Source organism: Lupinus angustifolius, chromosome LG01 (genome assembly GCF_001865875.1).
Source record: "Lupinus angustifolius cultivar Tanjil chromosome LG01, LupAngTanjil_v1.0, whole genome shotgun sequence".
In the NCBI taxonomy this organism is placed as follows: Eukaryota; Viridiplantae; Streptophyta; class Magnoliopsida; order Fabales; family Fabaceae; genus Lupinus; species Lupinus angustifolius.
This window is the reverse complement of record NC_032009.1, coordinates 18,952,202-18,967,560: the sequence shown is the minus strand read 5'-3', so window position 1 is coordinate 18,967,560 and position 15,359 is coordinate 18,952,202. Positions and strand designations below refer to the sequence as shown.

Sequence of the window (15,359 nt, the reverse complement as noted above, 5' to 3'; positions counted from 1 at the left end):
TGTGTTCCAAAATATGTACATCCTCAATCTTATTAGTGAATTATAGAGAGGTATATAGGCACTGTTTGGCCATAGAGATCACATAAAAGAGATTAAATTGGAGCAGATTATAAAAGCTTTATACAGTATAGAGGCTATCCATTTGTAAGCTCCAAAAACTAGGCATAGTATAGAATTATACAAAGAAAAAATTAATACTGTAGCCATTTTTTGCTGAAATTGATCACAGCATAGGAATGCTTCATTTTGATGCTATCAATAGACCCTTTTTCTCAACAGAAGCACAATGGAATAACAGCCCCAGACAAATCACCCAACTTCTGAAAAAAGAGAAGGGAACCATGGTGATTAAATTTTCCAAGAAATAAAAGTGATCAAATTTTCTACAAAGCATAAGGTGAAGAACATTAGCCCGAGTTGTTTCGCATATGAAAATTTTCATCCCGTCATCATACGGTAAAAGTGTGGCCCAGGACACGAGGCTTCCACCTAGTGGGGTCTGGGGAGGGTAGATGTATACAGTCTTACCCTTCAAGCGGAAAAGGTTGTTTCCATGATTTAAAGTCGTGTCCTCTTGGTCACTAAGCTGCAACCTTACTGTTGCGCCGAGGCTTACATAAAAATCGATATTATATAAGAAAGGGAAACAGAACATACTGAGCTCTTGATGGCAGGTTGAAGACATAATGGCAGAACTGCTGCTCAAAAATATAGCAGACAAATTACTGATCAACCAAAACCAAACCCTTCACTAGCTTCATGGATGGCAAGTAACAGACGTTCTTGAAGTTGTTCCTTAGAGGTATACTCAGGAAGGTCTAATTGATTGAAGCTGAAATTGGACAAAGATATAAGGAATTAGAATAGCCGAAAGCCAATGCGCAGACGATGTAGTCGGTAATAACCATATATTTATGGAAAGGCAATCAACACAGCATAATGACTCACCAAGTATGAGCTGATGGCAGTCTATCAGGAGCTCCATATGCCTTGTGGATCTGAAACCTTTGAGGACCAGAGATGCCTTGTAATGCCTTAAAACCCTCCAAAGGAACCTGGAAAACAAGCCAGAGAGGATATAGTTATTACAGAGTGCATTCAAAATGAGAAGCCTAAAAAGGCTTGTATGTCACACTTGCATGTTGTTAATGGATTTCAGGAGACATCAAATCAAGCAGAATTCTAATTTTACTCCAAAAACGGTAAGAACTGTTTCATAGCATGAGGAAACATGAAAAACCCCAATCAAGGTAAATAAACTTATACTATCATTCAGTCATGTTTGTATTTTAGAGGGGTTCAAATATGACGGTGAAGGCGAAAAATAAAACCTAAATGGAAGATCAACTAGACTTCCTGAAAAGAGTAAGGAAGTTTGAAGCTAGAAGTAACATCAGCAAACATATTTGGCCACCACATGGAAGGCCAAAAGAGCTTCATTCAATAGTTTTTCATTCCAATAAATCGATGTTGAGGGGTCCAAATCTCCCTCTTCATATGGACCACAATGCTCAGTAGAATTAATACAAATGACATGTCGCAGGATCGCAGGCAACATAAGGCTACTCTCTTCCCCTGATATGTTCGCCATTTGTTCTTACACTGCTAACTAGCTATAAGATGACTATACTAAAATTTATTGCAGACAATAAATTGACTTTGCAATGTATATATCATGCATGTGTGAATGTATGTGAGTATGTAAGACAGACGGATGGTTAAAGCACAAATATCAAACACGTGATTGAAATCTTTATGGATAACAATTTGAACCAACCTTCGATGTTCCAGTCACAAATTGCAGAAATCTTGCCATGTCTTCTTTGTTGAAAGATTTAACGACCTCCCAAAACCATTGAACAACACTTGATGCCACTGTATAGCCTGTATACTCGGTGTTGGCCTTCAAGTCATCCACTGCAAGGAGGATGAAACACTATTCAGATGCTTCGAAGAAAATTAAATCATATTAATCAATATAATTAGCGATGAAGCCAACTCACAATCAATTTCTGGAAGACCACTTATGAGTAGCTCAAGTTCTTTGTCATTAAAGATGGATATTAGTTCTCCCGGTACCAATTCATTAAAACCTTCGAGGAAGGAATTGATCTGAGGACGGATGGCATTTGTCAGAATATGTTCGGCAACAAGGTCTACATACTCATGCTTTGTTTCTTCTGTAACCCTTATGTTCCTCCCTCCAGGTTTAAGCTCATAGTCAGTGACCTATTCACAATTTTGGGAGGGATGGTCAAAACAATAGAAAGGAAAACGCACAAGAATGTATCAGGAGTTAATATATTTGAATTACATTTAAAAATTAGATTAAAGCTTTGGCAAGATTTGACTGAATAGATGTAATCTTTAATTTGTTCATTTACCTCATTCTTCTCATACAGTATGTGCTTTTCCTCATCAGGATCCATGCTAAATGTCAAGTCAGGAATATCACTCACATCATTCTGGTATATACATAAAAACATAAATTAAACGAAAAACAAAAATGCAGAAAACAAGTATAAAACAACTATATCATGAACACACAAATAGAATGATAAGGCCATGACCGGTGCATCATACAAGAGAGGGCCACATAGGATAACATTTACAATCCAAAGGATGATCCAACAATGTGGTTCCGGTATATAACTTACAGTGCCAATTCAATGACCTATATCTAACCTAGCCTTTCCCTATATACAGTACCTAAGGAAAAAAGGATAAAGAAGTGGTAAAGAATGACAATTAAAATCACCTCTAGCATCCACTTCAAATTCTTATAGTAATCAGGATCAACTGCTTCAATGTCATGGTATGTCACCTTAACACCAAGTATATGCTTATAGAAAGATCGGGTAAAGTAAACATCCAACAGTTGCCCATCAAACAGAGCCTTCCCGACCTACATGTAAGATAAAAACTGTAAAAGAACCACTCAAATTAAAAGCATAAAATGTTACATGCAGGTTAGATGTGGGATTCATTATATGTCCAAATCCAGACCCAAAAAATGAGAAAGATCTACTAATCTGAGACCAAAAACAAGCATACCACTCTGCCTACAAACTTGAAATACGAGAGATGTTCAGTCTGGTACACGGAGTTAGGGTTTGGTTGGAAAGTAGCATTGTTTCCCACTGTAGTAAAAAGTAATGCACCCTTGTCAAATAAGACCCTTGATAGTAGTTGATACCATTCTCTGGTGAGACCACCAGCATCAATACCCTCTTCACCTTGAAATTGCACATTTAATCGCCCCTTGAGATCCTGAGTAGGACGCATCCTTAACTGATTATATGAGTCCTCTAGAATGTAAGCTCGCCTTACACTTATACGCAGTGGACCGGACAAGTGGTGGTCATGTTGTTGCCTAATTCTTGAGCGGAAATAGGCTCGCTTATTGTCAAAGTCAATCAATCTTGGTGCCTTGAGAATCATCGAAAGTGATTTCTCCAATAGGCCTGGATTCTGCCTAATGAAAGCATTCAAAAGTCGGCGATGCTTCTCAGCGAACCTTGTAAATGTAACAGTACCATCAAGCTTTCTCTGTGAGTCTCCACCAAATTTGACACTCATTGAAGGCGAACAACCAGCAGACTCCTTTACTTCTCTAGCAGTTGCATTGCCATTGTCTTGCTGCAAGATGGATTCATTTGCTTGTAGCTTTTCGCACAAAACAAAGAAAGCCTCAATGAAAGGCAAGAGTCTCTGTGTTCCTGGGGGAAGAGGTGGCGAAGTAGAGGAACCTTGCAGATTCTCAGCAACATTTATGTTTGACATGTTAGGACTAAAGGAGCTCTGACCAAGCTGCATCTCAGCTGCACTTATACAATTACTCAGTTCTTGCCACAATGGCTCAAGTGCAGCATTCAGATCCCAAATGGTTGCTTGATCTTCATGCTGATTTACATCATTTCCCATATCCATATCACCATGAGTATCAAGTGAAGTAAGCGAGCTCAAAGCTTGCAACACACGTAAAATGGCTGCACCAGCCATGGAGCCAGCACTTAAGCCAAGCATATTTGTTCTCTGCAGGGTGACAAGCTCACTGATAGCTGAATCTGTCAAAGCATGAGCTGATTCTGAAAGCTCCACAGTAAAGAACTTCCGATGGGAGGGAACAATGGAGGCCAACGTCTTCAGCACATCACCAGCAAGTGTATACATTTTATCCGAAAGCCTAAAAAATTAACAAATTAGTCACTCTTTTACATCACAACTGAAAAGGGTAGAAGGAATACTGAAATAGATAAGCCAATTAACATATGAGACAGTATCAAGAAAGTCGTTAGCATACTTAACAAAAAGAAGCAGAACTATGATAAGGTTATGAAAATTACCCTTCACGGCCAAGAAGAGTGCACAGATTTCGCAAATCAGATTGGGGCAAATGCAAGAAAATATTGTACTCTTTCTTATTCCCATCATAATGATTGAGATCGGCAAGGTTATTTTGTTCATTCAAAACCATCTCCGAAGTTCCTGTCTTCACTAAAGGAGGATCCTTCGTGATATTACCCGAGGCTTCATCGGCTGACAAATTTTGGGTGTTTGCCATTTTTTTGTCAGACTGAGATTGACTTTCTAATTCTGATGCTGCATTATCGACTACAGCTTGAATCAAACCCATGACCTGCTCAAGATGAACAGTGCTGCGTAAAAATAGAGGTCGGTTCAAGAGCTTCAAAAAGAGGATTAAGGGAACATCCTCTGCCCGAGTTCCAGAGGCCTCCAGTGAAGGTCCCCCTTCAATAACCTTCTCCTTCCCTTTCTCATTCATCACATGAACCATGAATGATCTTGAACAATCTGGAATAACTGATTTATCAAAGTGAAACATCATGTTTGCAACAGCAGAGTGATTTTTAGCCAAGTGATACAGAATCTCAAGAATTCGGCGAAACACGAGAGGAGGAAGACCTGCTATGAAAACATATTGAGAGCGATCAGCAAACAATAAAGTAAAGTATTGCTATGAACACAAAAATATTCTGTACCACGCTAAGTGCAACCATTACCATCCAACAATTGAGATCGACCATAAAGTGTATTTGAGTGACAACCGTAAAGCCTCTGGGAATTTAATTTTGCCGGTCTACTAACAGAGCCTTCAGCTTCAGGCTTAATCATATCAAGCAAAATATAAACAAGGGTGGCTCTTGTAACACTATGTGCACATAAGTTTAACAAGAGCCTCTGTAGAAGGCCTTTTCCAAGGGGCTACCAAGATGACAAAAAATATATATTAGCAAACCATTATAATCAAATAACACTGAAATAAAAGCATTCATGTATGACCACATATACTGAATTTAATGAGCAAAAAGAAAAAATCTCCAGAATAAACAGTACTGTAGCAAACGTCCCAAACTATTAGGAAAAATAAGAATGTGTTTTCACATCAAGCAATGCTAGAAATTAAAACTGTTACCTGAGCCAGTCGTAGAAGCCGGATCAAAGCTTTCAATGCATTTGCATCAAGTAGTGGCTCACCTTCAATCTCCTTTAACTTCAAGTTATCTGTAAGAGCAGATCTCCTGCCTATTGTAACTCCAACACCCCGATCCATAACTTGCCGCCGGTCAAATCCCAACCCATTTCTTTGGTTGTTAAGCCTGTGGCTGCTTCCAAAATAGCTGCTGCGAGCTTGATAGTGACTCATTGCTCGGTCCCTCAATATTTGAGCTTCAGCCAACAATGGAGATGGCAATGCTGACAAAACTGCTTCGGAAGAGGTTAAAAGTACCTAGTATAAAGCAAATTACAAGCATTAAAATCATGCCATATTTTCAAAATATAAAAATCCAGCCACAAGTTGCACAGAAGTAAAAATTTAAAACCTCTTCACGCAAATCAGCGGGAAAAGTAGCAATTATAGATGCATTATCCATATCAACTGGCTGTCCTTCAGCCAGCTGGGCAACCCTTTGATTTCTCTGTTGGGCCAAAACCTCTGCTTGAATATCTGGAGGAAGAGCAGCTAAAAACTCTGGATCAATATCATCAGCAGAAGGTGGTGCATAAGCTGGCGGCTGAACAGATTGAGCTTGCTGGGAAGCCAGGACTTCTGCTCGCAGATCTTCAGGGAGAGCCTCCAAGAAGGTAGGATCAATTGTATTAGCACCAGAAGCATCGTTATTTGTACTAGTTTGGTCAGCCTGGCTAGCACCCGGAGCAACCTCTGTGTTTTGGGTTGAAGAGGGCTCATCCCGCCTGTCTTCAGAATCAGTTGGTTGCTCTGATTGATTTTCAGCATCAGCACCTCCCATATCAACATCAACACTGGCATAAACTGATGATGCATTGCAATCACCTGGATTAGGCATCTCAGAACCAGAGCCCACTAACTCAAGATTTGAAGGCTGCCCATCAGCAGTTGATGATCCATTGCAACCCATGGCCACAGCTGCCATATCTTGGATACTAGTAGGTACATCCACACCCCTTTCACATTGTAGTTCAGTATTAGAAATTGTAGATGAGTTGACAATAGCCTGATCAATTGAGACATTTTCAATAGGAGTGACATTTCCGTCAAATTGTGTACAGTCAAGACCATTATTTGGCATAACATTCAGCAAAGGTGGCTGAGCGGACATGGACTCATTTGCTTCCAGATGTTCACTTGTATCACGAACACCAGGGACTGCATCTATCCCTTCCACACACGGAGCATTGTCAACTGAAAGGCTGATTTGCTCAACAATGGTCCTGTCGCCATTTTCTTGCTCCTGACCAATCTGATGACAAGCAGAATCAGTTCCTGCAGTCAATGTTGGACCATCATGTGATGGAAGAGCATCAGACTGCTTTTCTTGTTCTCCCGAATTCTGTAATTGTGGTTCAACAAGACTGCTTGAAGGAGCTACACTCCCCAATTGAGCTAAGAATTGTTCCTCCACTGCTTGCACCATGGAAGCCGCTTGAGCACTTCCTTGTGGTTGACCATCATCAGTCCACCTACCATTGCCTAACACTCCTCTTCCAGGAAGGTGCAATGATCCCATACCCACAGAATAATCAGTCAGAGGCGTGGGTGCTGCACCACCAAGACGATCCCTAAAAAAACTACTTGGCACATGATCAAATGGAAGAATAGGTGCATCATACATGTAGAAATGGGCCACATCCAGATTCCCAGATGACAAAGTTTCTGAATCCCTGGAAGCAGAATTTCCACCTGACGACCACATTGAGACCAAATCCCCAGATGGTGATGGCCTTACAAGGAGAGGATGCTGAAAACCATTTACTTCAGTAGCAGATCTCTCAAAGGAAGACCTACCTGGCTGACGTCGACGGTCAAAACTCTGAATACGAAAAAGGTCGTCCACATTAACTCCTTCGAAAGGTTCAGCAGACACATCTATAAGGCCACCTGCAGTTCCAGATTGCCCAAGTATCTGCAAGTGATCCAAGCCATCAAGAGCTTCCCTCCACCTCACTTCTATGACGCGATTCTCATGAAAATCATCATCGTCTTCATCAATCATCTCATCATTGTACTCATCTCCCAAGCCAGCATCATCATGATCCTCCACATCAGTGTCAGCTAAAGACATCATACCCCCACCATCTTCTGCTATATCCTCATCTTCATCCTCTCCATCTTCATCATCCTCATCATCATCACCCATATCATCATCTTCATCACCCATGTCATCATTTGCCCTATTCTCAACGTGAAAAGTCATCTCAATTTGATCTGGGTTATGCAAGACACCACCCTCTCCAATCTCTTCACGCATAAAGTCCACTCCGAGTTCCGTTGATGGGTTTTGAGTCTCCCCTTCAACTCTCATATCATGCACTATTTGATTTGGATTATCAATGTGATGATCACCTTGAGAGGTCCCTTGATCATGTGCATTATCCATTGTATATCCATGTGCCTCTTGACTGCTTGCATTCTGATCATCTCTCACTGCTTCAGCTTCAGATGGAGTTCTTATTTGATCATCAGGTCTATCATTTGAACCATCAGATCTTCGCTTTTCAATCCCATCGGATTTAATGATATGCTCACTAGCATTAGCAGCTCTTGTAAGACCTTCTAAACCTTTGAGTATGAGATTCACAATCTTGGGTGCATCGGGGTGATCCAGATCAACCACTTGCAGAATACTAGTTAAACACTGAATGATTCCACCATCTATCATGCTTTTTGCAATGTCAGGCGAATACCCAGAACCAGGTAGGCTACCAGATGATGAATTTTTTGACAAAATAGAGTATACTAAGTCAATAAAAGTAAAAAGCCTTTTATCTGGCAATAAACTACTTTTCATTGAATTGCTCTCCAAGTTTGAAAAGGACATCAATTCTTTAACAAGTTCATTTGTCACTCGCTTACGCCCTTCACCAGACCGACCACACAAAACTACCAGGAACCATGAAGCCTTTTCAGACAACTTACTTCTCCAATCATCAGGTCCTGCAGATTTGTCCACAGAGAGGGGTAGCAACCGATGTAATACATGATGGATAATACCACTATGTCCAGATGGTTGATTGGATCCACGGAATTGACCCATTTCAGAATCACGTCTGAGTATGACACCCACTGCATGCCCATACATTAGAAGAATGTCACTTAATAACTTCAGAACAAAAGTCACCTTCACTAGTCCAGTAGACCTTTCAGATTCAGTCTCTAACACCCCCACCTCTTCAACCTTCGATTTACCCTTAACCTTCATAGCAGGTTCATCTATATCCATGAAAGTTGAGCCACATTCAGAGTCTTCCTGCCCATTCATGGGTGGGTACTTCAGCACAATCTCAAGAAGCTGATCAATTACTTGAGTGAGATTAACAGGAACCTTTTTGTGGCTTTTCAAACATTTACCCGATCCATCATGTGACTTGCTTTCAGGTATTCGGACACATTCATTGGAGGAGAACCCAACCTCAGTACTTGATGCTTTAGATTTTTCCTTTTCTTTTTCCTTTGATAACACAACTACTGTCCTACCCCCTGATGTCTCTAACTGACAAACTGCAGCTGCAGCCTTCATGAAAACCACTGGATCCCTAGAGATAACAGGGGCTAATGATGTCAAAAATGAACGGGGAGAGACACGTCCAGAATGGCGATTTCCACTTAAAGTTTGTCGTATCTCTAATTCCATAGCAGTTTGTAGTGTTTGAGGATCTTCAAGGAGATGTCGAACAATAGCTGATACAACAGTATCGTACCCAGGAAAAAAACAATTCTTTGGAAGACTAAAAAGAGCAGTCAGACCTCCATTTTCAAGGAACTGTAAAGCCAAAGCATGTGTTTTTGTTAATCGGGCACATAACTGCAGAATAGCCTGCATGACCACAGCCGGGACATGTTGTTTTATCAAATCACAAGCAATACTCAGCAACTTACGACTCTCATCAATAGATGCAAAGCCAGTAGAGCTCCCCAGTATGTTATCTAAAGCAGCACCAGGTTCTTTCACATTTACATCTAATTTTTTTTCCTTCTGCATAACCACACCTGGAAATTGAAGGGAAGCATGATCCCCAGATGAATCAGGCACAGAACCAGTTTGGGTTCCATCTGTATTCTCAGTTTTTGGTCTTGACTGCAGCATCTGGTCCAATATAAGTAGTAAAACACTAATGCATTTAGGTGCCAGTAGTTCTTTCCCTGACTCATGTCTGCCTTTGAAGTCTGTCAAGATATCTATGGTGGTAGATATGATACCATTCTCAGCAGCAATTTCACGTGTACTTCCATCCTCAAAAAGAAGCAGTGCTATAATATGTGCTAACACACTCAATGCACAGTTATCCTTCGAAAAATCCAATGGACAAAGTTTTAGCTGCTGCAGAAGATAAGATATTATTTTTGGGCGATCTTCACCTTTGTTCTGACTGCAAAGTGTTACAAGCAAATCTGTTAACTGAAATGCCACAGAATCACTACCCTGAAATAGCTTGACAGAAGCAGCGAGTATATCATCAATTGGAGGTTTCTTCACATGTCCCTCTTCAGTTAGCACACCTATAGTCTTCTCAGCACTATCCACTTTACTAGCTTCAGAACTATTTCCTAGGGAAAGAGCAAGCGCCCTTGCAAGTTCATCATCCTCCTGGACAGGATCATCAGCATGACTGAACAGCCACTCCATGGCCATTTCAACACTATTTGTTTCAACTCTTCTCAGTGCTTCCTCAGCCCGTGCCCTAGAAAATCCCATCTCAACAATAGTGGCTATAGTTGCCTCATCAGGTGGTGGGGGCATGAAACGTTGGTTTGTGATTCCCACAATGTTACTATGATTTCGCTTCATATCTCCAACGCCAGAGTATACATGTGTAACAAGTGAAATAATGGAGGAAATGAAACCAGGACTGCAATTAGAAAACATTGGATGATTCCAGACCGGTAGGATCACATCCAGAACCTGGGATTGCAACATCTGAACAAATGCATCTGGATCTCTAGGAATCGGAAAGAGTCCGATTGACAGGCCAACTGCAACAGGCTGAACAAGAAGTTCTGCTTGAGATGCTGAGGTTGTGGACAAAAGTAAAGAAGAGTTTACAAAATAAGTGAGCAAACGACAATAGCTTTGTAATGTATCAAGTAGCCAAATGTTATGGGACAATTTACTCCCATCCCCTTTCTTTTCAATATCAATATCTGAGGATGGAAAAGAACATGGAAGTGTCCATAGCAACTGACTAGTAGCTTCAAATGTGGTAAGTAGCTCTTTAAATGTCCCATGGACATAAAAATTATTAACCATGGCAGTATAACAACTCCGACGCCTACTGTCAAATGTGAGAGCTCCCATATCATCCACAACTTTTCCAAGATATCTACATTTTACAGAAAGCGACATCTCAAGTTCAGCATAAGTAAAGTGCCCAGAAAAACTAAGAGCCTCCAGAAAGTTTGTAGCTAAGGCAGTTCCGAGAATCTTTGAAGCTGAGCTCAACGGCCCAGGGTCAGCTCTACGACGATTTGGTGAAGTGAATCCCTTTACCAAAGCTGTGAAGAAAGAGCGCAAAGTTGAAGCCAGCTTGTTAAATATCTCAGAGGCAAGAACATCAGGGCTTTTCTTCTTCTGATTTTGGGATGAAGGTGCCTCCACCAAACTTGAAGATGCCTCAGAATCAATGTTTAAAGCTTCCAAGTGACGACCAGTCCTTCCACCTCTTAGGCGGGATAATCCATGCCGATTACGGCGGTGCAAACTTTCTCCAGAACGAACTACAGAAACAAAGTCACGTTCTCCAGTCCACAGGGAATGTGAACCATGCCTAGCAAAAGCTGGATTTGTGTATCTCACTGTCTGAACATTTGCATCATCATCACTCTCTCTTTCAACAGCAGCAGATGGGGGTACCTGTGAAATCCCAGGTTCTTGATCAGTGTTCTTTTCCTCTGCCTTGGAATCATTACACAAAGATATTTGCCAAATTATTTCTTTGTAGGTTCTCCCAAGATCTTTCAAAACATCTGCATCTGAAGTGCTTAGTTCAGAGATGACAGTAGCTGTTGTTCCTTTTAACAAAGATGTAGAAAGAGTTAGAAGACCTTCAAGGCTAGAAAGATGTTTCAACACCTTTGTCTGCTTTGCAGATTCAACTACAGCAAGCTGAATTCCTCCCACTAAATCTAAAAGCTCATTGGTTGATTTCAGATGTTCCCTCAAGAAGGAGCATACAATACGAGCAAGAGAAACATTATGCTGGGGGGAGAAGTTCTTGAAGGCAACAAATATGTTCTGCCCGAGAAAAGCAAAAGGAGGCATCAATGGCAAGGTGAATAACTGGAGAACAGCTTCAATCCCCTTTTTCTCAACAAATATTCGACATGTATCAGCATTCTGGAGAATTGTCTCAAGTAAACGAGCAACATTGTTAACACAATCTGGAAGAAATGATTCAACATTCGTTATTGAAGCATTAGGAGATGGCTCAGTAATCTGCTCTGTATTATCTGACTTGGAGGATTCCCTACTATCAGGCAACATCAAATTTTTGTCCTCGCCATCCATTTCCATTGGAACAGAGGTAGAAGAGCAAGGATCGAAACGTGAGGACGGAAAATCGGTTCCAGACCCGATTTTTGAGATAGTTTCTAGAATCTCAACCAACATATCCACTCCAGGACCACGTAATGAAGAAGCATGTCGCATCAATTCATCCAATCCACTAGACAAAGATGCAGGTGTGTCACCAGTAAGAGCACGCAAATATGTTCTAGAAGTAAACACTTTCACAAAACACCTCAAAGAATTCTTATCTTTCACAGCCTGGAGACCATTACTATTCAGGCATAAGGCATCCAAACACTGGGGGATGCATGTAATGGCTTCCGCAGAGTTCAGAACATCATCCATTATAGCATCCAAGAAGGCAGATGGAAGACCAGCTGTATCTAAGACAGGAAAACATGTAGGATCCTTTTGTATTAAGTCACTCATGACAGTAGCTGCGAGTGAAAAAATTCCACCACCAAATTCATTGGCTCTTCTGAAAATTATACATAGGCAATGAGGTAGCACATTCTCTTCAGATCCATAGATACGAGTAGTATTTCCAGGGGCATAAGTTCCCAGGGATATAGCACGCAATAAAGCTTTCATCAGCAACCGCCGATGATATGCAATTAATGGCTCAGAATACAAAAGTTGCATGTAATCTTGGCTAGTTGAAGAACCTTCTTTCATATGCGCACTCCAAGAACTGGACTCAGAATTTTCATCCGGCTGCTTTCTACCAATTTCAACATGGGAGACCTCGATCTTTAGGCGAGAGATAGTATCATCTAAACCTCCCAAATCTCTAAACAATGCAGCAGCTTGATTACTGTAATCCATAAAAGCTTCCAAAATACGCACAGCTTTTTCAACCAGATGCAAATGTTGTGGATTTGTATCTTTAAGGAGAGGCAGCAGAGTAGGAATAAATCCTGCTTCACGCATGGCAGAGCACCCAGAAGATGATGATGAAACCAACACAGTGACAAGAGATAATAGAGCTTCTGCAAAATGAAAAGACCATCTTGAGGTATCACCACTAACAACAGAGTCAATGGCTTTTTGCATTAGGCTAGATAAAATGCCACGGTGTCCACCAGATGTAACCACAGTCAGTACTGAAGTTTGACGGGATCGATCATGGCAAAGAGCAGCTAATGAGTGCAAGCATAAAATCCGTATTTTTTCCATGACTACATCTTCATAGCTCAGTAATGACACTAATTCGTTGAGAAAACCAGGCTCAGCATTAAGAAACGAAACCAGGTCATCAGCATCAGCACATGCTTGAATCAGAACTATGAAAGCATACAGACGAATGCACGTGTACTGCTGTCTAGAAGCCAAAGAACCAAAAGCCCTAGCAAACCGCAATCTTGTCAATAAAGAAAATCTGAAACTAGCAGGTACCTTATATCTTGTAACTAACTTGTGCAAAATCTCAAGATCAGTTTCCACACATTTGTTCATGTCACATAAGTGAATAATTTGTAACCCTTGTACCAAGGGTTCAGCTACTTTGATGTCACTTTCTGAGTCATCTGCTGCATAAAACTCAAAATGAAGGGTACAGCCCAATTCATAAGCAAGAGAGTCACAGCCATTAGGCACAGCTGATGCAATTAATCCAAGTCCCTCTTCCTTTCCACCCCATCCTTGTGCAAGTGCAAACAATTTTGAATTCAAAGACGGGTCTCTTATGGAGTACTTCCCAACTGTTCTCTTCAAAAAGGTTGCCAGAGTATCCAGGCTAGCCTCAACCACATCTGGATCAGTAGAAGCAAGCAATGCTGAGAGATGTTGCTGCATATTCAAAGAATACACACAAAGTATTAATAGTGGGGCATGAAAGGATGAGTAAATGAAATAGCTATAGATGATGATAGCACATTCTAAAGTAAATAAAATAAGATCAGATAAACAAATACTCCAGATCACCAACAAAAAGAGAACGATGATATCTACATTCACAAACCCACACACACAAAAGCAATAAACCAATGTGGAAAAAACCAATACCTCAAAAGAACTATAAAAATGCTTATTTGTGCAATTATCCAAAATTATTCTAATGACACGGAGAATTTGAAGAACAGCTTGTCCAGGGAAGGGAGGATCTGAGCCCAGAAAATCATCATCAATCTGTAGATCCTTCCTTGATTTTATAAACTTCTCAAAGAATGAATCAAAATGGTTAAAAAGATCAACCCAATGATGAAAATCTCCCTGTGTAGAAAAAAAATAAAAAACCAATGAATCAAATACATCAAAACAAATACACAATAGTAATGTAAAATGAGAAGATCACCATGGCACCTTATCAAACTCCCAAACAAAGCCTTTTAAAGGTTCTTCTATCTTCTCAAGAGGAACTGAAGTAACATTGTTGATGAAGCTTTTAATTTTTGGAGGCTGCAACAATTCAAAGAATAAGGTAGTTATTACTATACTTTAAATAAGTCAAATATATGTTAACTTCATAGTGCCATTAACATAATCAACACAATATTTATGCCCGTAAAGATTTATACAAAGTCACTACATTATTCAGATTACTTTTGTTGAAAAGTCGATATCAATATATAACACTCGTACATTGTCTGTGCATATATTTTTTTTTTCGTAATCAACTAATACATACCAATTTACACTTAAATCAGTTGAAAATTGATACATTTTTTATATATTAAAAAGATCAAAATTCATCCTCATTAACACTAGATAACAGAAAATATTAGAAAATAAAAAACACCATAAACCCCAATAACAAATGGATTGAAAAAATTACAACTTTGATCAAAAAAACACAAATATACAATCAGATAATAGAATTGAACGAAAAAAAACTAACCACTTCAAGTGCCCTCTTTCTCTTCAACTTCATATCAGAAGTGATAGCATCGCAGGAATCAGAGAAATAGATTCAAGAAAACTCGATCAATTCCCTAAACAATCGAGAGAATTGATCCTCCAATCGGATAAAGAAAAACCCAATTCAAGAAAACCCCAATTAGAATTGAAATGAAGTGAATTTTTTGGGAGTGAAAGTAGAAAGTAGAGAGAGAAAGTAGAGAGAGAAAGCTATGATTTTTGGAGAAGAAACGAGAAATGAGGGAATAGAAGAATAGAGTGGTTTTTTTGTTTTACTATTGCAATCAAAGGGAAAATAAATGAAAATGTTAAATAAAATTAATAAATAATAAATGCTTCAAACAAATTACCATATAAATTCTCCAACAACAACATATATTACTTTGGGAAATATATGTAATCTAATTTGTTATAAATGTTATATATATATATATATGTAAGTATTTTTCTCAGATAAAATAACTTAAATTTCTATATAAAATAATATTAAACACA

At 39.7% G+C, this 15,359-nt stretch overlaps 1 protein-coding gene across 2 annotated transcripts; it reads right to left on the bottom strand.

Annotated features, from left to right (window-relative positions):
• LOC109351114 (E3 ubiquitin-protein ligase UPL1-like) lies at positions 1-15,101 on the bottom strand. Of its 2 annotated transcripts, none has more exons than XM_019592472.1 (15): positions 14,845-15,101; positions 14,310-14,405; positions 14,013-14,219; positions 5,847-13,796; positions 5,438-5,752; positions 5,025-5,226; positions 4,347-4,929; positions 3,055-4,186; positions 2,759-2,905; positions 2,385-2,465; positions 2,004-2,229; positions 1,778-1,917; positions 949-1,055; positions 658-832; positions 1-320 (listed from the first exon to the last, which is right to left on the bottom strand). In XM_019592472.1, exons 1-14 carry the CDS (start codon positions 14,875-14,877, stop codon positions 730-732), a joined length of 11,322 nt encoding a protein of 3,773 aa, XP_019448017.1. In that variant the 5' UTR covers positions 14,878-15,101; the 3' UTR covers positions 1-320; positions 658-729. The 2 variants fall into 2 exon arrangements, with proteins under 2 accessions (XP_019448017.1, XP_019448026.1); XM_019592481.1 differs by having other exon boundaries at positions 4,347-4,926.

Coding starts and splice junctions, on each gene's coding strand:
- LOC109351114 (XM_019592472.1), bottom strand. CDS start 14,877: ATGAAGTTGAAGAGAAAGAGGGCACTTGAAGTG. Junction 14,220..14,309: donor TTGTTTGGGAGTTTGATAAG/GTGCCATGGTGA, acceptor TTTTCTACACAG/GGAGATTTTCATCATTGGGT. Junction 2,906..3,054: donor TCAAGTTTGTAGGCAGAGTG/GTATGCTTGTTT, acceptor TCTTACATGTAG/GTCGGGAAGGCTCTGTTTGA.